Below are 27,439 nucleotides of genomic sequence, written 5' to 3'. Positions count from 1 at the left end.
AGCATTACTGCTAATATGTAGCATCATTTGAAAAGTCACCTGCTAGAAAATGAAGAGTGATTACTGTGCATATCATTACCTACGTTCGGTGCCACATGCCAGCACCATCAAAATGCCGAGGCAAACATTTCCGGATCAACGCCGTATGAAATAATTAGTCAACAACAAAAGGAGATAATATTCGCAGTAAACTACCACATAGCGAAGGAGGAACACTATTTGATTTCCTATTGTGCAGCTCATTTTTATTTGACACTTATTGAAATATCTTGCGTGACATCATGCACAAAAGTGCACTTTATTTGTTTTAAACTATTGTAGTGGCATTCTGTACAAAAGGTGCACTTTAATTTAGTGTTGTTTTGATATGTCATCTTAGTGACATCATGCACAAAAGTGCACTCATAGCTTTTTTGAAAATGTCTCTGACACTCTTGCACTTTCTGTTTTGGAAATGACATGAATGTTTGTGCCACTGCTTAATAACTGTTTGATAAATACAGTTTTGGTCAATTGACTTAGTTGTGAGTTCTTTCTCTGCATGAAAGTTTAAAATGAGCATATATTAATGCAGTATGAACAAGAATGTTTTAATGTAGACACAGAATCATCATACTGCTGTGATTATATGCATCAAGTGTTCATTTAAGGCTGAGGCAAAATAACAAAATGTATATCGTGTATCGCGATATGGCCTAAAAATATTGAGATATTAATAAAGGGCCATATCGCCCAGCCCTAGTGTGAATGTTGTCTGTCTATCTGTGTTAGCCCTGTGACGACTTGTCCAGGGTGTACGCTGCCTTCCGCCCCAATGCAGCTGAGATAGGGAGAAGCAGTAGAAACTGGATGGATTAACCTAACTTTGATGCTATGACTGTCCATGACACTGATAAGTCCTGCTGAAAAAAACGCTTCCTTTCCCACCTCTTTCAGAAAGTCACCCACGACATGGATATGTGCTACGGCATGATGGGTAGTCTGTTCCGCAGCGGCTCCAGGCAGACCCTGTTTGCCTCCCAAGTGATGCGCTACGCCGACCTTTATGCAGCCTCCTTCATCAACCTGCTGTACTACCCATTCAGTTACCTCTTCAGGGCTGCACATGTGCTGGTGAGTACAGGAAAAGACCACTTTCAGATGCTTTTTATCTTTTATGTCAACACACACACAAAGAAAGTCTCAATGGCTTCAAGCAGCATGCATATGAATGGATAGAGCGTTTGTACAAGACATGGTTCGCACACAGAGACATATTGGCTCGATGCAAAGGTTCATAAACCGAAAAGGTCACAAACAGAGGCATTTGTAAATTGAGGTTCCACTATCACTGCTCAATATGGTTTCCCAAGGACCCATTAACTACCCAGCCAGGTGCCAGATGCAAAAACGTTCAACGTAACAGTTACTGCACTAAAACAACAGAAAGTAGGAGAGTGAGAAAGTGTTGCCAAATTTTGGGCTCGTTGTGGTTTTTGGGCTTGTTTTTTAACCTGTAGTTGCGATGTGCTATGTGAGGCTGCTTTTTTGTAGGTGTGGTAGGTAGTTTTTTGCTTTCTGTAGCCTCGTTCCTGGTCATCACAACCGCCCAGTCGACTCGGTGCAGATTTGGTTTATCTTAGCTGTTCACATATCTAACAATTGATTCCTGCACCCTGTTCTTTCCTAAATGTGTGGATTCAAAGTACATTAAAAAATAAACAGTTAAGCAGTTTTGTCATTGTCATCTAAAACATTTTTATTAAGAGGTTTTATAAGGTTTTAAAAGTCTTTAAATTTGATTTTGAAAAAGATGTAGATACCCTGGTAAGGCATCGGGGACTGTCTTAGCCCACATCCTTTTACACAGCCACACTAACTGACATCCGTTACAAGACAGTCTTTCATTTTCTATTTCATTCTTGACTCTAAACTGTAGGTTAGTATGTAGGAGTCATTTATTCCAATATTTTAAATGATTTTCATTCGTCAACAGTATTTGAGCTTCTAAAAACATACTCCAAACAAAAGGAAGAGAACTAAAATTATGACTTTTTTTATGTTCTTTTTTTAATATGTGATGCACTCTATTTAAATTGCAGGCATGTTCGAAATAAACCATAACCAGTGGTTTACACCAAGTACCACCTCAGAAAAAACTCCCAATTTCCACCATAACGACTAATATTAAAATACAGTAGCATAGTAGGCCCAAGTATTCATTAAAAACAAATTAGAGGCTTTATTTAACAAGTATATTTAACATTGTAACATTATATTACACACAGTTTGAACATTAGCACTGTGTTTGAATATAGGAAAATCAAACACTGATTATTTTGGTATGTGTACCCCAGTTTGAGAATCACTGCCGTAAACCCAAACCATAACTATAAAGTGGCAACTGTAAACTCCATTTATTAGCGTACAATTTCTCAATTTTTAGTTTAAAGCACTTTGAGTATCGAGTAAAGCGCTATGCAAATTGAATCCATTATTATTATAATTAAAATGTTAGCTTGTTTTCTTAAAATCATGACTTATTTGTAAAAATATTAAGAAATGCTTCTTGTAAAAAGGCTTGCCGTTATAAGTGTACAATTGTCACTTTGTCATAAACTTATTACCTTTTATTGTAATGTATTACTTTTGATTTGATTAGAAAATCAAAAAAATGTTAATTTCAAATTACATATTTATTTTTGTAAAATGATGACTTGATTTTATTGTACAAAACCCAAAACCAGTGAAGTTGGCCCATTGTGTAATTTGTAAATAAAAACAGAATACAATGATTGGCAAATCCTTTTCAACTTATATTCAATTGAATAGACTGCAAAGACAAGATATTTAATGTTCGAACTGAGAAACTCGTTTTTTTTTGCAATTAATAATTAACTTACAATGTAATGGCAAAAAGTTTGCACAGGAGCATTTTTACCACAGTGTTACATGGCCTTTCCTTTTAACAACATTCAGTAAATGTTTGGGAACTGAGGAGACCAATTTTTTAAGCTTTTCAGGTGGAATTCTTTACCATTCTTGCTTGATGTACAAGTTAAGTTTTTCAACAGTTTCTGGGTCTCTTTTGTGGTATTTTAGGCTTCATAATGCGTCACACATTTTCAATGGGAGACAGGTCTGGATTACAGGCAGGCCAGTCTAGTACCCGCACTATTTTACTATGAAGCCACGCTGTTGAAACACATGGCTTGGCATTGTCTTGCTGAAATAAGCAAGGGCGGCCATGATAACGTTGCTTGGATGGCAACGTATGTTGCTCCGAAACCCGTATGTACCTTTCAGCATTAATGGTGTGTAAGTTACCCATGCTTTAGGCACTAATACACCCCCATACCATCACAGATGCTGGATGGTTATTTTCCTCTTTGTTACGGAGGACATGACATCCACAGTTTCCAAACACAAATTGAAATGTGTTCTCCTCGGACCACAGAACATTTTTCCACTTTGCATCAGTCCATCCTAGATGAGCTCGGGCCCAGCGAAGCCGGCAACCTTTTTGGGTGTTGATAAATTGCTTTCACTTTGCATAGTAGAGTTTTATTTTGCACTTACTGATGTAGCGAAAAACTGTAGTTACTGACAGTGGTTTTCTCTAGTGTTCTTTAGCCCATATGGTGATATCCTTTACACACTGACGTCGGTTTTCATGCAGTACCGCCTGACGCATCAAAGGTCCGTAACATCATGGCTTACGTGCATTGATTTTTCCAGATTCTCTGAACCTTTTTATGATATTACGGACCGTAGATGGTGAAATCCCCAAAGTCCTTGCCATAGCTCGTTGAGAAATTTTGTTCTTAAACTGTTCGAAAATTCGCTCAGGCATTTGTTCACAAAGTGGTGACCCTCGCACCATCCTTGTTTGTGAATGACTGAGCATTTCATGGAAACTGCTTTTATACTCAATCATGGCACCCACCTGTTCCCAATTAGCCTCTTCACCTGTGGCAGGGGTAGGGAACCTATGGCTCTAGAGCCAGATGTGGCTCTTTTGATGACTGCACCTGGCTCTCAGATAAATCTTAGCTTAACACGATAAGTAATGAATAATTCAGCTGGTAATCACAGTGTCAAAAATAACGTTAAAAATGCAAACCATTCTCATGCATTTTCATCCATCTATCCTGTTTCTACCACACCTGTTCAAGAAGTCGGATTAATGGTAACAAGTATTTTATTTATTTTTGGTTAGCCACAGAATAACAATGTTATTAAAAAGAATAAGAGACGTAATATACTCTAAAAATGTTGATCTTTCTTAAAATGCACGCATGTAGTTGTATTCCGTGTAAAAAAAAAATATATATATATGGCTCTCACGGAAATACTTTTATAAATATTTGGCTCCTATGGCTCTCTCAGCCAAAAAGGTTCCCGACCCGTGACCTATGGGATGTTCCGAATAAGTGTTTGATGAGCATTCCTCAACTTTCTCAGTCTTTTTTGCCAGCTTTTTTGAAACCTGTTGCAGGCATCGAATTCCAAATGAGCTAATATTTGCAAAAAATAACAAAGTTTACTAGTTCGGACGTTAAGTATCTTGTCTTTGCAGTCCATTTAATTAAATATAGGTTGAAAAGGATTTGCAAATCATTGTATTCTGGTTTTATTTATGAATTACACAACGTGCCAACTTTACTGGGTTTGGGTTTTGTAATATTTCATCTTCATTCATGTTACAGCCTTAATTTCTATTTCTCAGCCTGTATTGCTATAGTACAGTTTCAGTGCGTGAATTTCATTTCATTTTGGCCATCATACTCCTTTGCAAAAGCAAATGTTCACCGTTGTCTCCTCAGATGCCCCACGAGTCCACGGTGGAGCACACGCACGTGGACATCGACGCCGAGTCGCCGTTGGCCACGCGCAACCGCAACCACTGCAGCGACTGCAAGGACTTGGAGTGCAAACGCAACCAGCTGACCCGCTCCTTCAGCGAGATCAAACCTCCCAACCTGTTCCCTCAGACGCCACAGGAGATCACCCACTGCCATGACGAGGACGACGACGAGGAAGAAGAGGAAGAGGAAGAAGAGGAAGAATGAACCTTTTAGGGTATTGGGAGGGTTTGTAGTGTGCGTCTAACAACACTATGCACACATGACAACACTGGACGTTTTTTGAGTGAGAATGAACGCGTCACATGACTCGTCACACGACATGCACGATGCCTCCTTCAAAAACTTTTTTTTTTTTTTTTTTAAATCGATATAATTTAGATTTTCCTTTGGTGACAGACACTCCATTGTGTGGTTTTAACGTGACCGTTTCAGGTCCACATGAAGCATGACTCGCACAAGACTAGCATTGCCATAACGTTATTCATTCTTATGAGTACTCATCACATCCATGACGGTCGCTTTGTATGAAAAATGGGAACAACAGGCTTTTCATTTTGTGTCGTTTTTTCTTTTCCGTTTTAGATGTCTTGCTTGTGTAAGCGTGCGTGTGAGTGTGCGTCTACCCACCAGCAGGATGGGCGACACCGTCAGGAGGGGGGGGCGGTTGGCTATTGACCCCTGATATCTGGTTACCTAGCAACAATGAGGACACAGTACTGTATTACAGGCCCATAGTTGCTGTGGCAACGCTGAAGCTTGTGTAAACAACATGTGAAGCGTAAAGTATTTTTTCACTAATATTTCATGCAAAGCGATTAAAAGTTTTAGGAACTGTTGATAAAGAAGCAAAAGAGCCAGACTGAGAATGGAATTTTAAGCAACTTTTTATTTCCGTTTCTTTGCCTTTGCCTTGTCTTGGACGGAACTTTGTCCCGCTAAAGCAAACGTTGTGACAGTTGATGAGCTTGTGAGCGCGTTCGCTGCTCCTTCGGTTGCATAACTTCAAATATGCATGTTTTTTTTAAGTGTATGTGGATTGTTAGCATTTTAGAAAATATACTCACCGTAGACTGGTAACAAAATGTAACCCAAGCTGTAACTATTTCCAAAAAAAAAAAAATTAAAGGGAAAAGTGAATAGCACGTTAGAAGCTGTAACTAAAATGTTAGACTTTAAAAAAATATATATGTGGGTTTACACAAGTGTTAATGGAATGTTCCATTACCTTCCTTGACTGTTAACTTGGATTTTATTGCAAACACGGAACTCAAGTTTAAGCTTAGATTGTGTATTTTTTCTTACTGGCATGATGTCCTGAACGCATCACTTTAGCAACGAGTCCTGTTATCGTCGCCGGTCATTTTACAAAATAATTTTTATGCATATTAATTATCCAGTGTTTCCTTTACTCCCAGATGTTCCTGCAGTGTGCACATTAAAGGACATGGACTGCAAATGTATAATAAAGATAGTTTTTCATAGTTTGTCTCTTGTCTTTTTCTACTGCAATCCAAGATATTTGTCAAAATGCTAAGTAGAGTAGTACCCCACCCTAATTGGTTCTGTCACAGTACACTTAAATCAACCTTTCCCAATGAAATTAATTGAAATAAAAAAAAAAATTGTTTCCCCCTCCCCCCCAAAAAATATAGTGTAACCATACCCAGTATGGTACAGATTATCAGTGATACTCCCCAATTGTTTCCCCAAGTCAGCAGTTTAGATGATTAATTTTTTTATTTAAATTAATATCAACTTGTTTCTCCTTTTTTTCCCCCATATTATTCGAAAGACAAATTTATGCTGACATCAGTTGACTTCTCTGAGCCCATTTAAATGGGGTTCATGTGAGGCAGTCATTTGACTTGGTTACAAACGCGACAATGGGAAAGGAACGCAGCACAGATCTGAAAATGCGACTCACTGACTTGAACAAGTCAGGAAAGTCACTTGAAGCCATTTCAAAGCAGTTTAAGGTCCCAAGAGCAACTGTGTAGACAATTGTAAGTATAAAGTGCATGGCACAGTTTTGTCACTTCCACGATCAGGAAGAAAACGCAAGCTGTCACCTGCTGCAGAGAAAAAAATTGGTCAGGATGATCAAGAGTCAGCCGAGAACCACCAAAAATCAGGGGTGCAATTAATTGGAAGCTGCTGGAACATAATCCACAATCAAACTTGTTTTGCATCGCCATGAACTGACAAGCTACCATGCAAGAAGGAAGCCCTTTCTCCAGAAGCGACACCTTAAGGCTCGTCTAAAGTTTGCTGCTGATCACATGGACAAAGATAAGACCTTCTGGAGTGTTTGGAGCGGAAAAGGTGAGGCCTTTATTCCCAGGAACAACATCCCTACCATCAATCATTGTGGTGGTAGTATTATATTCTCTGCCTGTTTTCCTGGCAATGGAACTGGTGCTTTACCGAGAGTAAATGGGACAATGAAAAAGGAGGATTACCTTCAAATTCTTCAGGACAACCTAAAATCATCAGCTCGTAGGTTGTATCTTGGGCGTGGTTGGGTGTTCCAACAGGACAATGACCCCAAACACACATCAAAAGTGTTAAAGGAATGGCTAAGTCAGGCTAGAATTAAGGTTTTAGAATGGCCTTCCCAAAGTCTTGAATTGAGAACATGTTGACAATGCTGAAGAAACAAGTCCATGTCAGAAAACTAACACATTTTGCTGAACTGCACCAATTTTGTCAAAAGGAGTGGTCAAAAAATCAACCAGAAGCTTGTGGATGTCTACCAAAAGCACCTTATTGCAGTGAAACTTGCCAAGGGACATGTAAGCAAATATTAACATTGCTGTATGTATACTTTTGACCCAGCAGATTTGCTCACATTTTCAATAGACCCATAATAAATTCATAAAAGAACCAAACTTCATGAATATTTTTTAGGACCAACAAGTATGTGCTCCAATCACTCTATCACAAAAAAATAACAGTTGTAGAAATTATTGGAAACTCAAGGCAGCCATGACATTATGTTCTTTACAAGTGTCTTTACTATATATATATATATATATATATATATATATATATATATAGTGTATATATTTATATATATGTATGTACGTACGTATATATATATATATATATATATATATATATATATATAGTGTATATATTTATATATATGTATGTACGTACGTATATATATATATATAAATATATATATATATATATATATATATATATATATATATATACAAACCCCGTTTCTATATGAGTTGGGAAATTGTGTTAGATGTAAATATAAACGGAATACAATGATTTGCAAATCATTTTCAACCCATATTCAGTTGAATATGCTACAAAGACAACATATTTGATGTTCAAACTGATAAACATTTATTTATTTTTTTGCAAATAATCATTAATTTTAGAATTCGATACCAGCAACACGTGACAAAGAAGTTGGGACAGGTGGCAATAAATACTGATAAACTTGAGAAATACTCATCAAACACTTATTTGGAACATCACACAGGTGTGCAGGCTAATTGGGAACAGGTGGGTGCCATGATTGGGTATAAAAACAGCTTCCATGAAATACTAAGTAATTCACAAACAAGGATGGGGTGAGAGTCACCACTTTGTAAGCAAATTGTCGAACAGTTTTAGAACATTTCTCAACAAACTATTGCAAGGAATTTAGGGATTTTACCATCTGCGGTCCGTAAAATAATCAAAACGTTCAGAGAGTCTGGAGAAATCACTGCACGTAAGCAATGACCTTTGGATCCCTCAGGCGGTACTGCACCAAAAACCGACATCAGTGTGTAAAGGATATCGCCACATTGGGCTCAGGAACACATCATAAAACCACTGTCAGTAATTACAGTGGGTTGCTACATCTTTAAGTGCAAGTTAAACTCTACTATGCAAAGCAAAACCCATTTATCAACAACATCAAGGAACGCCGCTGGCTTTGCTGGGCCCGAGCTCATCAAAGATGGACTGATGCCAAGTGGAAAAGTGTTCTGTGGTCTGACGAGTCCCCATTTCAGAATTATATTTGGACACTGTGGACGTGGTGTCCTCCGGAACAAAGAGGAAAATAACCATCCGGATTGTTATAGACGCAAAGTTCAAAGCCCAGCATCTGTGATGGTATGGGGGTGTATTAGTGCCCAAGGCATGGGTAACTTACACATCTGTGAAGGCACCATTAATGCTGAATGGTCCATACAGGTTTTGGAGCAACATATGTTGTCATCCAAGCAACGTTATCATGGACGCCCCTGCTTATTTCAGCAAGACAATGCCAAGCCACGTGTTACAACAGTGTGGCTTCATAGTAAAAGAGTGTGGGTACTTTCCTAGCCCGCCTGCAGTCCAGTTATGTCTCCCATCGAAAATGTGTGACGCGTTATGAAGCGTAAAATACAACAGGGGAGACCCCGGACTGTTGAACGACTGAAGCTCTACATAAAACAAGAATGGGAAAGAATTCCACTTTCAAAGCTTCAACAATTAGTTTCCTCAGTTCCCAAACGTTTATTGAGTGTTGTTAAAAGAAAAGGTGATGTAACACAGCGGTGAACATGCCCTTTCCCAACTACTTCTGCACATGTCGCAGCCATGAAATTCCGATTTCATTATTATTTGCAAAAAAAAAAAAAAAATGTATGAGTTTGAACAACAAATATCTTGTCTTTATAGTGCATTCAACTGAATATGGGTTGAAAAGGATTTGCAAATCATTGTATTCCGTTTATATTTACATCTAACACAATTTCCCAACTCATATAGAAACGGAGTTTGCATATATATATATATATATATATATATATATATATATATATATATATATATATATATATATATATATATATATACTGTGTGTGATAAAAAATGATATTACTGTGGCCCCAAGGCTCCATGAATCCTGCATTGACTTGTTTGCAGCATCACTGTTTTTATTTACCTCACATTCGCTAGATGCAGTTATGTAGCTCACATACTGTCTCGTATTTTATTATCTGTCATTAAAAGTGTTAGACAAATACGTCTGAAATAAACCTCTATGGCTGTCTATTTGTATCCATTCTGCAAAGAAATACAAAAAGAACGCCGCCGCCAAATAAGACAAAAATATCCGATCTCATTGCTGCTCCGGAAATAAAACACAACTTTATGTAAATCGTAGCAGAAGCAAAATTAGATAATTGCAGAGTTTTAACCACTTTATGCTGAAGCTAAAGCAAAAATGCAATATTTGGGTTCTTTTTCAACATCACATTGACTGCAGCCTTCTTTCCCCATTCCAACTGCAAGTTTATCCACATTCCTGTTTTTGTGTGAATATCATTCTTGAGCAATCTTTTGGGCAAACACGACTTGACCTCAAGCACAATCTTGTTTATTTATACTGAAAAAACTTAAAGTGCAAACATAGTTTTGTGCTAACACAACCCTGCCAGTGCAGAACACTGGAGTTACACTTCTTGGCACAACAGTGACCTCCAGCGGTTATAATCTGTAACTGCAGAGAAGTGATGGTCAATCAACCACGTCGCGCTCATGTTTCCGTCAACATCTTTAGTGACGTCACAGAATACGTTCACCCCCTACATCACTTCCTGTTCAGCTCACATACAGGATGTTGCCAACCTTCAAAATAAAGTACAGGGGGATAATTGCACCGTATCTTTTCTGTTCCACTACACATAAATCACATTTCTTGATATTACAGCACACATCACGATGACGGAATATGAATAATGCCTTTTGTAGCGAGTGACGCTTCTTCCGCCATTTTTGAACTATAAACCGCTCTTTTTTTTACCCACACTTCAAATCAGGGATGCCCGTTAAGTCGATGTGTGAGTGTGGGTCGACTGTAACCCGATGTTGAGGCACAGTGGTTCTCAATAGAGATGTCCGATAATGGCTTTTTTTTTGGCCGATATCTGATATTGTCCAACTCTTAATTACCAATACCGATGTATACAGTCGTGGAATGAACACATTATTATGCCTAATTTTGTTGTGATGCCCCGCTGCATGCATTAAACAATGTAACAAGGTTTTCCAAAATAAATCAACTCAAGTTATGGAAAAAAAAAAATGCCAACATGGCACTGCCATATTTATTATTGAAGTCACAAAGTGCATTATTATTTTTTTTTTAACATGCCTCAAAACAGCAGCTTGGAATTTGGGACATAGTCTCCCTGAGAGAGCATATGGAGGTTGAGGTGGGCAGGGTTGGAGTTAGTGCTGCAAGGGGTTCTGGGTATTTGTTCTGTAGTGTTTATGTTTTGTTACGGTGTGGATGTTCTCCGTAAATGTGTTTGTCATTCTTGTTTGGTGTGGGTTCACTGTGTGGCGCATATTTGTAACAGTGTTAAAGTTGTTTATACGGCGACCCTCAGTGTGACCTGTATGGCTGTTGACCAAGTATGCCTTGCATTCACTTGTGTGTGTGAAAAGCCGTAGATATTATGTATGTGATTGAACCAGCATGCGAAGACAGTGCCTTTAAGGTTTATTGTTGCTCTGTACTTCTCCCTACGTCCGTGTACCACTCCGTACAGCGGTGTTTAAAAAACTCATGAATTTCACTTTTTGAAACCGATACCAATAATTTAAAAACCGATCCCGATAATTTCCGACATTACATTTTAAAGCATTTATCAGCTGATAATATCGGCAGTCCAATATTATCGGACATCTCTAGTTCTCAACCTTATTTTGTCAACAAGCACCACCTCAGAAAACTCTTGGCTCCCCAAATACCACCACCACCGTAGCGTAGTAAGTACTCATTAAAAACATGCATCCATCTTCTTCCGCTTATCCATAATTATTATTTTTATTTCTCCCTCAGGGGGAGGATTTGGCAGGGCAGTTGCTGGTTGTTCTATCTCCATTGTTGGGGTCCCTGCAGGTGGTTCCCGTGCTGGGCGGTCCTACGGCAGCCGACTTGGATGGGGTGGGCCGGGGCAGAGGGTTGTGCTCGTGGAGGCTCGGTTGCTGGCGGTCTACCCGTCCGGTTACGGGCAGTCTCTGCGCCCCTCGGGTGGACCGTCCCTTGTGGGGTGTGGTCTCTTGCTGGCTTGGGGGAAGGCTGTTTCCTGCTTCTCTCGTGCCTTGTCCTCTGCCGGGCGCCTCTCTCTATGTCCTGTTGCTGGCCCTGCCGGGCGGCACAGGTCTTCTGTTACTGGACCACCGGCCTGGCTGCATGGGGCCTGTAGTCCCTTGTTCCCTGGGCGCCGCACCTGCTGTTTTGGGTTGGGCTCTCTGGGCGGCCGGGGTTGTACTCTGGCTCCCGCACAAACTGGAAGACAAACATACTGTACATACAAATACACATACCTCCTCACACAACTCAGCTCGTCCAGTTTTACAGACCTAAGAACGGCATCAGAGCCCACCTGGCAGATGGTCTCCCAATTTCATCAGCACTACAGACAATGTGTGTCACAACAGGCAGTTTTCTGGCCCTCCTGATACTTGGACGTGAGTTGCAGCGTTCCCTAGACCGCCTACACCCCCCAAAAATGACAGACCACAGTGGCTCAACAGCTGATTGAACCACAAGTCCAGTACCAGTACCAGGTACCCTGCATTTGCTTTATTGGACAGGGCCCAGATCCGTCATTCCAACGGATCTGAGCCTCCCACCCGGCCGACAGCTCACGGTACGATGGCACACCGGCCACCCGAGACAAGAGATAGGTGGAACTTGATCGATCCAAGGGGATTTTCAAACAAAACACGCCCGTCCAGAGCCACATGGACGGTAACAGAGTTGGACCCAGCGTGCAGCCTCTTGGGAGGCGTGGCTCAGATGGTAGAGCAGCTTTGTCAACAACTTCAGAGTTCCAGGTTTGATCCCAGCTTTTAAAGTTAAATTACCAATGATTGTCACACACACACTAGGTGTGGCGAAATTATTATCTGCGTCCGACCCATCACCTTTGATCACCCCCTGGGAGGTGAGGGGAGCAGTGAGCAGCAGCGGTGGCCTGAGCCAGGGAATCATTTTTGGTGATTTAACCCCCAATTCCAACCCCTTGATGCTGAGTGCCAAGCAGGGAGGTAATGGGTCTAATTTTTATAGTCTTTGGTATGACTCGGCCGGAGTTTGAACTCAGGGCGGACACTCTAACGCAGGGGTCGGGAACCTTTTTGGGTGAGAGAGCCAAGAAAGCCAAATATTTGAAAATGTATTTCTGTAAGAGCCATATAACATTTTTTTTTAACACTGAACACAACTAAACGCGTGCATTTTTAAGTAAAACCAACATTTCTAGAGTATAATAGGTCTCTTATTCTTTGTAATAACATTGTTATTCTGAAGCTAACTGTGGTGGGGGCGTGGCCTGCGGGCCTGCAGCGAAGCCGGGTGTTGCCAGGATCGGGCTCGAAATCAGCGACAGGCGCAATAAGGCCCACCTGGGCTTTGTTATCTAATCACCTGTCACTCTGTTATAAGCAGCAGCCAGGGGGAGAGACGGGGTTGGGGCTGGAGCCAGAGCGCAAGCGAGAACAAAAGAGAAAAATACAATTGCTGGAAAGCAACTGAGAGACTTACTGAAAAATAAAACAATATTGTAACCCTGAAACAGGCTCTCATGTCAGTACTTGGTGGTCTGAAGAACCCCCAGGAGGGCAAGCCCCACACTAATCAATAATAAATAAATAACTTCTTACCATTAACGCAACTTCTTGAACAGGTGCGGTAGGAAACGGATGGATGGATTAAAAATGCATGAAACTGTTTTATATTTTGAACGTCATTTTTAACACTGTAATTACAAGTGGAATAATTCATTACTTATTGTGTTAAGTAATGTCAGCTCAGATTTATCCGAGAGCCGGATGCAGTCATCAAAAGAGCCACATCTGGCTCGCGAGCCATAGGTTCCATACCCCTGCTCTAACCACTAACCATCCTAGTCATGGCATTTGTGTCCTTGAGCAGGGCACGTTACCCGCCTTGCTCCTGATGGATCGTGGTTAACCTCTAGCATGGAAGCTTCCGCCATCAGTGTGTGAATGGGTTAATGCGATTCATTTGGGTATCATGTAGGGGCTTACCTGGGCCTCACCCAATCAGGATCCCCCCCCCCCCCCTCCCGATTTTGACCGCGTAACGCAAAGATACGACAGGCGTTCATAGCCGTCAACAGCAACCATGGTGTTCTCTCTCTCGGTCACATTTAGTTCCTACTCCTACGAGCGGGACTCAAACCCAGATCGCCTGTGTGAGAGACCAGCGTACTACAACTGGATTCTACTACACTCACACAGACGTCGCGAAGAAGATGCGTTCATGGACAAAATTATTTAAAAAATTCAAACTCTGTTTTCGAGGGTGTTGTTGATGTTTGGGGGGGGGGGACCCCATCAACCCCCACCTTAGGTTAATACGTAATGTGTGCAGGTATGGTAAAGCGCTACATATGCACAGCATTTATTTAGTCCACCTCTATCCAGGTGGATTCTAGTCTGTTCTACGTGCAAGGGATGAAGATACCGTAAGCAATATGAGAACGAAATAAGACAAAAACAAAATATCAATGTAAATGTTTTTAATAGGCAGCCACAACAGCTGTGACACAAGAGTTTTGACGTAACTAAAGAATTATTCAACATGGATTATGATGTGTGTTGTGATGGCCGCCACAAAACTACTTTCACATTCACTGCTGTCAAAAAAAAAAAGGGCCTTCATAAGATCTGGGCCATTCCACCTCATCGATGCCGTTTGCATGCCCAGGAAAATATAATATTAAAATGCGCAGTAAAATTAACTCTGTGTAATATATATATTTTTCATAAAGTGTCCTGTGATTGCATATTTAATAGATACAATTTAAAAGATGACTTTGAAAAAAAAAAAAAGCATGTGTCGCCTGTATTGCTCTCTTGTTATATTTTTACATATTTGTATTACTCTTCATCTCAACTATATGTTTATTTTCTTATAAAACAACAATTGAGTTAAATGCACACATTAGGCGTGTCTCAGTCCTGTTACGCTAACCCACAGGTCTCAGACTCAAGGCCCGTGGACCACATAAAGCCTGGAAGTAATATGCGTTAATAAAGTACTTTATTTTCTCTTACTAAATGTATTCATTCTTTCTTTTTTGACATTAAAAATATATATATGTACTGCATGCAATGATATATATTATTATTCAATATTATACAATAATGTAACACATACTTTACATTTTTTTTGGTGAAATAAAAATAAGATACTTAAATATCTGCTTGACTTATGTACGAATCTATAATAATAATCTTGTTTATGCTTATAACGTAATGTCAGTTATATTTGTCGGATTTTAAGGTTGGAAAGTAGTTTTAATCTGTAACAATATTAAACTAATAGTTTTGAAAAAAGAAAAAAAAATCAGGCTGCTCATTTGTCAAAATTTCAGCGTTCAAAAAAAAAATCAATGTCTATTTACAGTAATACACTGTAAAAACAACAAGTATAGATTTTACAGTAAAAAAAAAAACTTTCCGCTCAGTCACCAGTATTTTAACGGAAAAAAGCAGTGGTACTGTTTTTCATTTACAGTAATATACTGTAAAAAACATAAAAAACATTGACAATTCTGGGGACTGAGTTGCCAGTGTACAGATTTTACTTTTCATGTAGTACATTAAAAAAATAAAAAAATAAAAATTACACACACACACACACAAATATATATATGTATATATATGCTCATTATCGGGGTAGAGCGGAATCTACGTTGGGTCAGGAAAAAACCCAGAGGCTATTTATCCCCACAAGCCTGTTTCACAGGTAAAATCCCCTGAAGAGCAGAGAAACCTGCGAAACAGGCTTGTAGGGATGAAATAGCCTGTGTTTTTTCCTGACCTAACGTATATATACATATATGTATATATATACATATATATATATATATATATATATATGAAAAGAGGTATGATAAATATTTTATTTATTTTACTACGAGCCGTACAAGGTGAACATTTTAGCACAATCCTGTTTACTAAATCCTTACGTTTATTTATGTATTTTAAACATTTAGTTATTGAACTTTTGACATAAACAGTCCAGAAATACAATTGATTGTAGATGAGATAAGCACCAGCGCCCCCTGCGACCCCAAAGGGAATAAGCGGCAGAAAATGGATGGATGGATGTTCTTTTTCCCCCATCCATCCATTCATTTCCTACCGCTTGTCCCTTATGGGGTTGCGGGGGGCGCTGGTGCTTATTTATCCCAGCTACAATCGGGCAGAAGGCGGTGTACACCCTGGACAAGTCGCCACCTCATCACAGGGCCAACACAGATAGACAGACAACATTCACACTCACATTCACACACTAGGGCCAATTTAGTTTTGCCTATCCCCAGGTGCATGTCTTTGGAGGTGGGAGGAAGACGGAGTACCCGGGGGGAACCCACACAGTCACAGATAGAACATGCAAACTCCACACAGAAAGATCCCGAGCCTGGGATTGAACTCAGGACTACTCAGGACCTTCGTATTGTGAGGCAGGCGCACTAACCCCTACCCCACCGTGCGGCCTTCCCCCCTCAAATAAATAAAAATAATAAAATAAAATAAAAATATATTAATAATAAAGCAATAATAAGAAAACAATAATAAACTGGAAAAAAGCTTATGTTTATTTTTTAAATACATGTGTTTTTGTTGTGTTAACATGCTCTTAAGCATAAATGCTATGTGGCTATAGTTCATGTATTTGATCATTCTATGCTAAAAACTCACTCCTGTTACTTTGAGTCCTGTTACTTTAGTGCGTCACCAGGACAAAATAATATTGCCTTAGATGAGAGGAAGTTCAATATATATATTGCCAGACTTACAGTTGAATAGAGACCAACGTTTTAGATTACAAATGACATCGATTTGGTGGAATGGCCCCCCTTTTGTGGTGGATAAACGGAGGAAATGAAAGTAAAAAAAAAAAAAGGAACGCCGCATTTTTAATGTTGGGGTTTCTCCTTGTGACGTAGAAGATGCTCCACATGTTAGATGAGGTCATTAATACTGTGCAATAGTCAAGTTTGATTAAAGATGACAACTCCAAGACACTTCAATGCCGTGACGTGCGGGTCACATGACCGAGCTCATCCAATTAGAGTAAGGGACACTTTGCGCGTGGATGTGGGGTTTAGTAGCATCCAAACACACAATTACACACTCACACACACACGCACACACACACGCACGCACACACACAAATATATCTGTCAATTTACAATACAGTCTTTAATAATCATCTCTTAAATAAACTTCTGTTCATTGCACTTTGTTAAAATAATTACTGTTAACGATTTCTTTTTCTTCAAGGCAATAGTGTGATTTTTTTTTTTCTTTTTTAAGGGTGAAAAAGCCCAATTAAGAATATACAATAGTAAAAATAAGACAATCTGTAATGTACATAGTGTATCTGTAAAAGACCTTCACCCCCTCACGAACACGCATGGAAGTTGATGTTCTTCCTCACCTTCACGGGCATGTTTCTTCACGCCTCCCTACATATGTATGTATCCATACACGTACATACAATAGTATAAAATAAATAAATACAGGAGAACATTCTTGGTTTGTGATGTAATGGTTTCTCTCAAAGCGGTTTTTGGTGCAGTCTTTGCCAAACCATTGCTCCATGAGTCCATGCTGATGATGGGAGTTTCCCTGAAAGATGCAAAAAAAAAAGGTGGGATCGCTTTGTGTTTGGTTGCACGTGTGCAAGCAAACAGCAGTGTGGCAAAAAGGGGAGGTGGGAGCGGGCCCGGGGGGGGGGCGGGGGGGACCAAGGTCTTTGGCCTGAGTGAGGGGATGCATGCACACGGTAACTCCGTCCTATAAGTCACGGCAATGGAAGCTCAGTCTCAGCACCGTCTGTAGGAGGGTGTAGCAGAGACACCCACCTCCCCCACCCTTGGAGGGTCTCACTAACTGACTGAATGGAGAGGAGGGGGGGCAGCGTCCGAGGGCACCCCCCCCCCGTGTCCCCCTGGTCTCTAGCTACGCCGCTGCGCCGTGTGTCCGTCAGACTGGAGGGTGAAGGCTCTGGGGTCTCCCGGGAGGGGGGGCTAGACGGGCCCCTCGTTGTGAGCGCTGTGGTTGCTCCGGCTCACGCCCACGCAGTTGTGCTGCTGGTTGAGCAGGTGGGACGTCTCGTTCGCCGAGGGCACAGTCACGGCCGGGGCGGCGGCCACGGCGCAGGGCTCCACGCCGTCGCGCAGCTCGCTCAGCGTGAGCTCGATCTTGGTGAACTCGCTGTCCGTCGACTGCGGCGTCTTGTCCAAGCGCGACGCCATCACGGCGTTCTGGTACTGCTGCCGCGTCACCTGGGAAACAAGCGTGTCACAAGTCACAAAAAAAACCTCCAAGTACCACCATAATGACCAACAGTAGCACAGTAGGCCTAAGTATTCATTAAAACAGGCCATATGTTTTATTTGACAAGTTTATTTAATATTTTTGGCCACTCTAGCATTAAAAAATAGTTTGAACAGTAACACTGTGTTTGAATAAACCGTCCAGAAATACTGACCAACAGTAGCATGGTAGGCCCAAGTATTAATTAAAACAGGGCATAGGTTTTATTTAACAGATTTATTGAATATTTTTGGCCACTCCATCATTAAAAATAGTTTGAACAGTAACACTGAGTTTGAATAAAACAAAATAAAACACAGTACTAGATGCAGCCCGCATACCACTGACCAAAAGTAGCATAGTAGCATAGTAGGCATAAGTGTTCATTAAAACAGGGCATCAGTTTTATTTAAAAGATTTATTTAATATTTTTGGCCACTCTAGCAAAAAAAAAATACTTTGAACAGTAACACTGTGTTTGAATAAACCGTCCAGATATACTGACCAACAGTAGCATAGTAGGCCTACGTATTCATTAAAACAGGGCATAGGTTTTATTTAACAGATTTATTGAATATTTTTGGCCACTCCAGCATTAAAAATAGTTTGAACAGTAACACTGAGTTTGAATAAAACAAAATAAAACACAGTACTAGATGCAGCCGTCATACCACTGACCAAATGTAGCATAGTAGCATAGTAGGCGTAAGTGTTCATTAAAACAGGGCATCAGTTTTATTTAACCGATTTATTTTATATTTTTGGCCACTCTAGCATTAAAAAATTGTTTGAACAGTAACACTGTGTTTGAATTAACCGTCCAAAAATACTGACCAACAGTAGCATAGTAGGCCTAAGTATTCATTAAAACAGGGCATAGGTTTTATTTAACAGATGTATTTAATATTTTTGGCCACTCCAGCATTAAAAATAGTTTGAACAGTAACACTGAGTTTGAATAAATCAAAATAAAACACAGTACTAGATGCAGCCCACATACGACTGACCATAAGTAGCATAGAAGCATAGTAGGCCTAAGTGTTCATTAAAACAGGGCATCAGTTTTATTTGGCCACTCTAGCATTAAAAAAATAGTTTTAACAGTAACACTGTGTTTGAATATAAGAAAATAAAAACACAGTAGTAGATGGAGCCCGCATACCACTGACCAGCAGAAACATAGTAGCAGAGTAGTCCTAAGTATTCATAAAAACAGGTTTTATTTAACAGATTTATTGAATATTTTTGGCCAATGCAGCATTAAAAATAGTTTGAACAGTAACACTGTGTTTGAGTATAAGAAAATAAAACAGAATACTCGATGGAGCCCATGTACCGCTGACCAACAGTAGCATATTTGACCCAAGTATTCATTAAAACAGGGCATAGGTTTTATTTAACAGATTTATTGTATATTTTTGGCCACTCAAGCATTAAAAAATAGTTTGAACAGTAACACTGTGTTTGAATATAACACAATAAAACGCAGAAGTAGATGCAGCCCGCATACCCTGACCAACAGTAGCATAGTAGACTTAAGTGTTCATTAAAACAGGGCATATGTTTTATTTAAGAAGTTTATTTATTCATTTTGGCCACTCTAGCTTTTAAAATAGTTTGAACAGTAACACTCTGTTTGAATATAAGAAAATAAATTGCAGTAGGAGATGGAGCCCGCATACCACTGACCAACAGTAACATAGTAGCACAGTAGGCCTAAGTGTTCACTAAAACAGGGCATAGGTTTTGTTTAACAGAAAAATTTCATATTTTTGGCCACTCTAGCATTAAATAATAGTTTGAACAGTAACACTGTGTTTGAATAAACCGTCCAGAAATACTGACCAACAGTAGCATAGTAGGCCTAAGTATTGATTAAAACAGGGCATATGTTTTATTTAACAGATTTATTTAATATTTTTGTCCACTCCAGCATTAAAAATAGTTTGAACAGTAACACTGAGTTTGAATAAAACAAAATAAAACACAGTACTAGATGCAGCCCACATACCACCGACCAAAAGTAGCATAGTAGCATAGTAGGCCTAAGTGTTCATTAAAACAGGCAATACATTTTATTTGACAAGTTTATTTAATATTGTTGGCCACTCTAGCATCACATTTTTTTTTTTGAAAAGTAACACTGTGTTTGAAGCATAGTAGGCCTAAGCATTCATTAAAACAGGGCATCAGTTTTATTTAACAGATTGTGGAGAGACACCGCCGACGGGCCGACAACGGGTGGAAAGCGGCAGCGCGGGCCCACCTGGAGGCCGGGAGGCGGGGCATGCGGCGGCAAGAGGAGGTGTGACGCACGCGGAGCGACGCTGCAGCGGCAATCTGATGCAGGTGCGTATACGACACACCGGCTCACGATCTGTCTATCTGCTGGCAGAATATAAAAAGGGCGAGGGAGGAGCGACCAGAGAGAGCAGCACGGAGGAAGAAACATCGGCCAGCAGACCAGAGCACGACAAACCAATCTACTAATAAAAAAGTATCAAACTAGAGCGATGACGCACCCCCACAGCGGACGCAAGCTCCGGACGCCGAAAGGCGTGCAGGGGCAGCAGACAAGCCAAAGAAGCGCACTGAAAAGTGACTCGACAAAAGGCCCAAGTGACAACAGAAATGTTGAAACAATAAATCAATGCTGCTATGATGCGTCATGTGTCAGGTGTCCCCGCAACCCACACGAAGACGGCAGGAAGATTTATTTAATATTTTTGGCCACTCTAGCAATAAAAATAGTTTGAACAGTAACACTGAGTTGGAATATCCATCCATCCATCCATCTTCTACCGCTTATTCCCTTACGGGGTCGCGGGGGGCGCTGGAATATAACAAACTAAAACACAGTACTACAAACCCCGTTTCCATATGAGTTGTTAAATTGTGTTAGATGTAAATATAAATGGAATACAATGATTTGCTAATCCTTTTCAACCCATATTCAATTGAATGCACTACAAAAACAAAATATTTGATGTTAATTTTTTTTTTGCAAATAATAATTAACTTAGAATTTCATGGCTGTGCATGAAAAATAAATATGCAATGATAAATACAAAACCCAAAACCAGTGAAGTTGGCACGTTGTGTAAATGGTAAATAAAAACAGAATACAATGATTTGCAAACTCTTTTTAACTTATATTCAATTGAATAGACTGCAAAGACAAGATATTTAACGTCCGAACTGGTAAACGTTATTTTTGCAAATATTAGCCCATTTGGAATTTGATGCCTGCAACATGTTTAAAAAAAACTGGGACAAGTGGCAAAAAAGACTAAGAAAGTTGAGGGATGCTCATCAAACACTTATTTGGAACATTCCACAGGTGAACAGGCTAATTGGGAACAGGTGGGTGCCATGATTGGGTATAAAAGCAGCTTCCATGAAATCCTCAGTCATTCACAAACAAGGATGGTGCGAGGGTCACCACTTTAAGAACAAATGCATGAGCAAATTGACGAACAGTTTAAGAACGTCATTTCCTAACAAGCTATTGCAAAGAATTTAGGGATTTCACCATCTACGGTGCGTAATATCATCAAAAGGTTCAGAGAATCTGGAGAAATAACTGCATGAAAGCGATGATATTTCAATCCCTCAGGCGGTACTGCATCAAAAAGTGACATCAGTGTGTAAAGGACATCACCACATGAGCTCAGGAACACTTTAGAAAACCACTGTCAGTAACTACAGTTCATCACTACAACTGTAATTGCAAGTTAAAACTCTACTATGCAAAGCAAAAGCCATTTATCAACAACACCCAGAAACGCAGCCAGCTTCGCTGAGCCCGAGCTCAGCTAAAATGGACTGATGCAAAGTGGAAAAGTGTTCTATGGTCTGACGAGTTCTCATTTCAAATTGTTTTTGGAAACTGTGGACGTCGTGTCCTCCAGACCAAAGAGGAAAATAACCATCCGGACTGTTATGGGGGCGCAAAGTTGAAAAGCCAGCATCTGTGATGGTATGGGGGTGTATTAGTGCCCAAGGCATGGGTAACTTACACACCTGTGAAGGCACCATTAATGCTGAAAGGTACATACAGGTTTTGAAGCAACATATGTTGCCATCCAAGCAATGTCTTGCTTATTTCAGCAAGACAATGCCAAGCCATGTGTTACAAAAGCATGGCTTCATAGTAAAAGAGTGTGGGTACCAGACTGGCCTGCCTGTAGTCCAGACCTGTCTCACATTGAAAATGTGTGGCGCATTATGAAGTGTAAAATATGACAACGGAGACCCCGGACTGTTGAACAACTTAAGCTGTACATCAAGCCATAATTGGAAACAATTCCGCCTGAAAGGCTTAAAAAATTGATCGTCTCAGTTCCCAAACTTTTACTGAGTGTTTTAAAAGGAAAGGCCATGTAACACAGTGGTAAAAATTCCCCTGAGCTAACATTTTTGCAAAGTTTTGCTGCCATCAAATTTTAAGTTAATGATTATTTGCAAAACAAAATGTCTTTGTCTTTGCAGTCTATTCAATTGAATATAGGTTGATAAGGATTTGCAAATCATTGTATTCTGTTTTTATTTATGAATTACACAACGTGTCAACTTCACTGGTTTTGGGTTTTGTACTTTAAAAAAAAAAGGACTTTTGTCGAGGCTAGAACCAATTATTCATGTTTTATATGAAAAACTCTGCCTCACTATATGAACTGTTTGGTTAGCGAACCATGTCAAGAAGGTTGTAAATTGAGGTTTAAATATATTGAATCAAAAGTGCATAGAACTGACTAATAGGTCTTATTTTAATGTCTAGAAAGCCTCTCATAATGTTACAAACCCCATTTCCATATGAGTTGGGGAATTGTGTTAGATGTACAAATAAACGGAATACAATGGTTTGCAAATCATTTTCAACCCATATTCAGTTGAATGCACTACAAAGACAAAATATTTGATGTTCAAACTCATAAACTTTATTTTATTTTGCAAATAATAAATAATTAGAACTTCATGGCTGCAACATGTGCCAAAGTAGTTGGGAAAGGGCATGTTCACCACTGTGTTACATCACCTTTTCTTTTAACAACACTCAATAAACGTTTGGGAACTGAGGAAACTAAGTGTTGAAGCTTTGAAAGTGGAATTCTTTACCATTCTTGTTTTATGTAGAGCTTCAGTTGTTCCGGGGTCTCTGCTGTCGTATTTTACGTTTCATAATGCGCCACACATTTTCGATGGGAGACAGGTCTGGACTGCAGGCGGGCCAGGAAAGTACCCACACTCTTTTTTTACGAAGCCACACTGTTGTAACACTTGTCTTGCTGAAATACGCAGGGGCGTCCAGGATAACGTTGCTTGGATGACAACATATGTAACTCCAAAACCTGTATGGACCATTCTACATTAATAGTGCCTTCACAGGTGTGTAAGTTACCCATGCCTTGGGCACTAATACACCCCCATACCATCACAGATGCTGGCTTTTGAACTTTGCGCCTATAACAATCCGAATAGTTATTTCCCTCTTTGTTCTGGAGGACACCACGTCCTCTGTTTCTAAATATAATTTGAAATGTGTACTCGTCAGACCACAGAACACTTTTCCACTTTGCATCAGTCCCTCTTAGGTGAGCTCTGGCCCAGCCAAGCCGGCAGCGTTTCAGGATATTGTTGATAAATGGGTTTGGCTTTGCATAGTAGAGATTTAACTTGCACTTACAGATGTAGCGACCAACTGTAGTTATTGACAGTGGTTTTATGAAGTGTTCCTGAGCATATGTGGTGATATCCTTTACACACTGATGTCGGTTTTTAATGGAGTACCGCCTGAGGGATCAAACGTCCGTAATATCATCGCTTACGTGCAATGATTCCTCCAGATTCTCTGAACTTTTTGATGATTTTCCTAAAGGAACTCTCCTGAAGGAGTCAATAAAGTACTATCTATCTATTTTACGGACCGTAGATGGTAAAATCCCTGAATTCCTTGCAATAGCTCGTTGAGAAATGTTGTTCTAAAACTGTTCGACAATTTGGTTACAAATTGATGACCTTCGCCCCATCCTTGTTTGTGTATTACTTAGCCTTTTTTGGGATGCTATTTTTATACCCAATCATGGCACGCACCAGTTCCCAATTAGCCTGCACACCTGTGGGATGTTCCATATAAGTGTTTGATGAGCATTCCTCAACTTTATCAGTATTTATTGCCACATTTCCCAACTTCTTTGTCACGTGTTGCTGGCATCAAATTCTAAAGTTAATGATTATTTGCAAAAAAAAAATGTTTATCAGTTTGAACATCAAATATGTTGTCTTTGTAGCATATTCAATTGAATATGGGTTGAAAATGATTTGCAAATCATTGTATTACGTTTATATTTACATCTAACACAATTTCCCAACTCATATGGAAACGAGGTTTGTACAAATTAAATTTCGATGATGATAGACATTTTCTTAGCAATACAAATTGTTACATTTAAAAGGATTAATTCCTACTTTGCTGATATTCATCCATCATAATAATGTGGGCAACCCAATATCAGCAATAAATGATGTAAATAAAAAAGTTCTGCTTAAGGCCATTAAGACACCGCCTACATTTATTGAAGGTTTTAACATCCTCCCTTCAAGCACTGAGCGTCACCAAGACCACCTGGAGGTGCCCACCTTAATGAAGTGCAGGTCTGAACACGCCCTGACAGAATAGTCGGGGACGTATATCTGCAGGAAGGAGTTGAGTTGATTGTTGCTGCTGCCAAGCGTTGGTGTGATGGCGTCTATTCGATCGCTCCTGTTCAGAGAGTCCGAATGATTGAGCCCAAACTGCCGTGGAGGAGATTTACTTTCTGCGAGGGAAGTGATCAAATATTCAGTTAGTGCATTCAGATATATGTCAAATGTTTTATTCAACGGATCAAACCAGCATGTGTCTAGTTTCTCCCCCGTTTTACATTGTAAATAATTACCGTATTTTGCGGACTAGAAATAAGACACTACTTTTCCCCCCAAGCGTTGTACCCTGCGTCTTAAACCTTTTCTTCACTAAACGCTAAATGCTGACATGGATTAAGCAAAGAAATCAAACAAAGAACTAAAATGATCGACTTTAAGAAACTGTCCAAACTCAAAGTGTTTCCAAGGTACCAGGACAAAAATCTTATTCATCTCAAAAAGGATGAATAAAAAGACATCAATGACTTTTCTGCTCTTTAGCGCCGCCCTAGTGGCTCCCTGGACCTCTTTTAGAGATGTGTGAAAATGGAAAAAGATGAAAGAAAAAAATCTAATTTTTGTTTTAATATACTTTCTGTAGGAGAACAAACATGACACAAACCTTCCTATTTGTTAGAAATTCCACCGTTTATGTTATACGGTGGGGCAAAAATGTATTTAGTCAGCCACCGATTGTGTAAGTTCTCCCACTTAAAATGATGACAGAGGTCTGTAATTTTCATCATAGGTACACTTCAACTGTGAGAGACAGAATGTGGGAAAAAAATACAGGAATTCACATTGTAGGAATTTTAAAGAATTTATTTGTAAATTAGGGTGGAAAATAAGTATTTGGTCAACCATTCAAAGCTCTCACTGATGGAAGGAGGTTTTGGCTCAAAATCTCACAATACATGGTCCCATTCATTCTTTCCTTAACACGGATCAATCGTCCTGTCCCCTTAGCAGAAAAAACTCCCCAAAGCATGATGTTTCCACCCCCATGCTTCACAGTAGGTATGGTGTTCTTGGGATGCAACTCAGTATTCTTCTTCCTCCAAACAGGACGAGTTGAGTTTACACCAAAATGGATACATGGATGATACAGCAGAGGATTGGGAGAATGTCATGTGGTCTGATGAAACTAAAATATAACTTTTTGGTATAAACTCAACTTGTCGTGTTTGGAGGAAGAAGAATACTGGGGACGGCGTGGCGAAGTTGGTAGAGTGGCTGTGCCAGCAACCTGAGGGTTATTGGTTAAATCCCCACCTTCTACCATCCTAGTCACGTCCGTTTTGTTTTCTTGGGCAAGAAACTTCACCCTTGCTCCTGATGGGTCCTGGTGAGCGCCTTGCATGGCAGATCCCACTGTCAGTGTGTGAATGTGGAAATACCGTCAAAGCGCTTTGGGCTCCTTAAAAAGGGATAGAAAAGCGCTATACAAGTACAACCCATTTACCATTTACCATTATTGAGTTGCATCCCAAGAACACCATACCTACTGTGAAGCATGGGGGTGGATAGATCATACTTTGGGGCTGTTTTTCTGCTAAGGCGACAGGACGATTGAGCCATGTTAAGGAAAGAATGAATGGTGAGATTTTGTGATCCTTCAACTCATCATAGTTTGTTTACATGTACAACTTTCTCCGACGCTGCCACAGAAAGACGTGTCTTATGCCACTCCTTCTTGGTCTCATTTTGTCCACCTAACGTTTTATGCTTTGCATGAATGCACAAATATGAGCTTTGTGGATTTTATTGATTTGCTGGAGTGCTTATCAGGTATATTTGGTCAATCCATGACTGCAAGCTAATCAATGCTAACATGCTATTTAGGCTAGCTGTACGTACGTATTGCATCATTATGCCTCATTTGTAGGTATATTTGAGCTCATTGTTTTATGCCACTTCTTCTTCGTCTCATTTTGTCCACCTAATGTTTTATGCTGTGCGTGAATGTACAAAGGTAAGCTTAGTGGATTTTATTGATTTGCTGGAGTGCTTATCAGGCATATTTGGTCAATCCATGTCTGCAAGCTAATCGATTATTTGTAGGTATATTTGAGCTTATTTAATATCCTTTACTTATGTCCTTTGTGTATTTAATTTATATGTGCATGTCTCATGACACATTATCTGTATGTAATATTGGCTGCATTTCTCATAGTTGTTTGTGTGCCATGTTGTTCCAGACCACAGCAAATGTTAACCAGCCTGCACAGATGGTAATAAATCTATTAGAAGAAGACAGCATGCCGTTTCCTTAAACTTGGACACACATATCTATACTTTTGGGCATTCTGAGCCAGTAATGTCCAGACGTTATCTCATCCTGTGAGAAGCCACCATTTTACTAATGATTTCCAACGTTGCAAAAATGTGTAAAATAAAAATGAAAATGCAACATTTCTGTCAACAAAGATTTGTGTCAGCCTTTGATAGTAGGCTAATATAACTAATATATGATGCCTCATGTGATGCCTTCATTATAACACTTATATAAGGCTTTTAATTTTTTGCGGCTCCAGACAGAT

General features: G+C 39.8%; 2 protein-coding genes across 4 annotated transcripts in view; one reads left to right on the top strand and one right to left on the bottom strand.

The window, feature by feature from the left end:
* The window catches only part of nt5c2b (5'-nucleotidase, cytosolic IIb), a 32,461-nt gene extending 26,133 nt beyond the window's left edge, over positions 1 to 6,328 (top strand). For all 3 annotated transcript variants that reach the window (XM_061880951.1, XM_061880953.1, XM_061880952.1), the window contains 2 exons: positions 937 to 1,113; positions 4,806 to 6,328. In XM_061880951.1, coding sequence (XP_061736935.1) covers positions 937 to 1,113; positions 4,806 to 5,051 — 423 coding nt within the window. In that variant the 3' untranslated portion in view covers positions 5,052 to 6,328. The remainder of the gene's footprint in view (positions 1 to 936; positions 1,114 to 4,805) is intronic.
* Positions 6,329 to 14,386: 8,058 nt separating this feature from the next.
* Positions 14,387 to 27,439, bottom strand: part of cnnm2b (cyclin and CBS domain divalent metal cation transport mediator 2b) — a 295,147-nt gene continuing 282,094 nt past the window's right edge. The window contains exons 7-8 of the mRNA XM_061880950.1: positions 24,855 to 25,033; positions 14,387 to 18,184 (exon numbers count right to left, since the gene is read on the bottom strand). Of these exons, the coding sequence (XP_061736934.1) occupies positions 17,927 to 18,184; positions 24,855 to 25,033 (437 nt within the window). The 3' untranslated portion in view covers positions 14,387 to 17,926. The remainder of the gene's footprint in view (positions 18,185 to 24,854; positions 25,034 to 27,439) is intronic.

This window comes from Nerophis ophidion, linkage group LG20 (genome assembly GCF_033978795.1).
Source record: "Nerophis ophidion isolate RoL-2023_Sa linkage group LG20, RoL_Noph_v1.0, whole genome shotgun sequence".
Lineage (NCBI taxonomy): Eukaryota > Metazoa > Chordata > Actinopteri > Syngnathiformes > Syngnathidae > Nerophis > Nerophis ophidion.
Note: the sequence above shows the minus strand (reverse complement) of the source record. Positions and strands in the feature narration are given on the sequence as shown.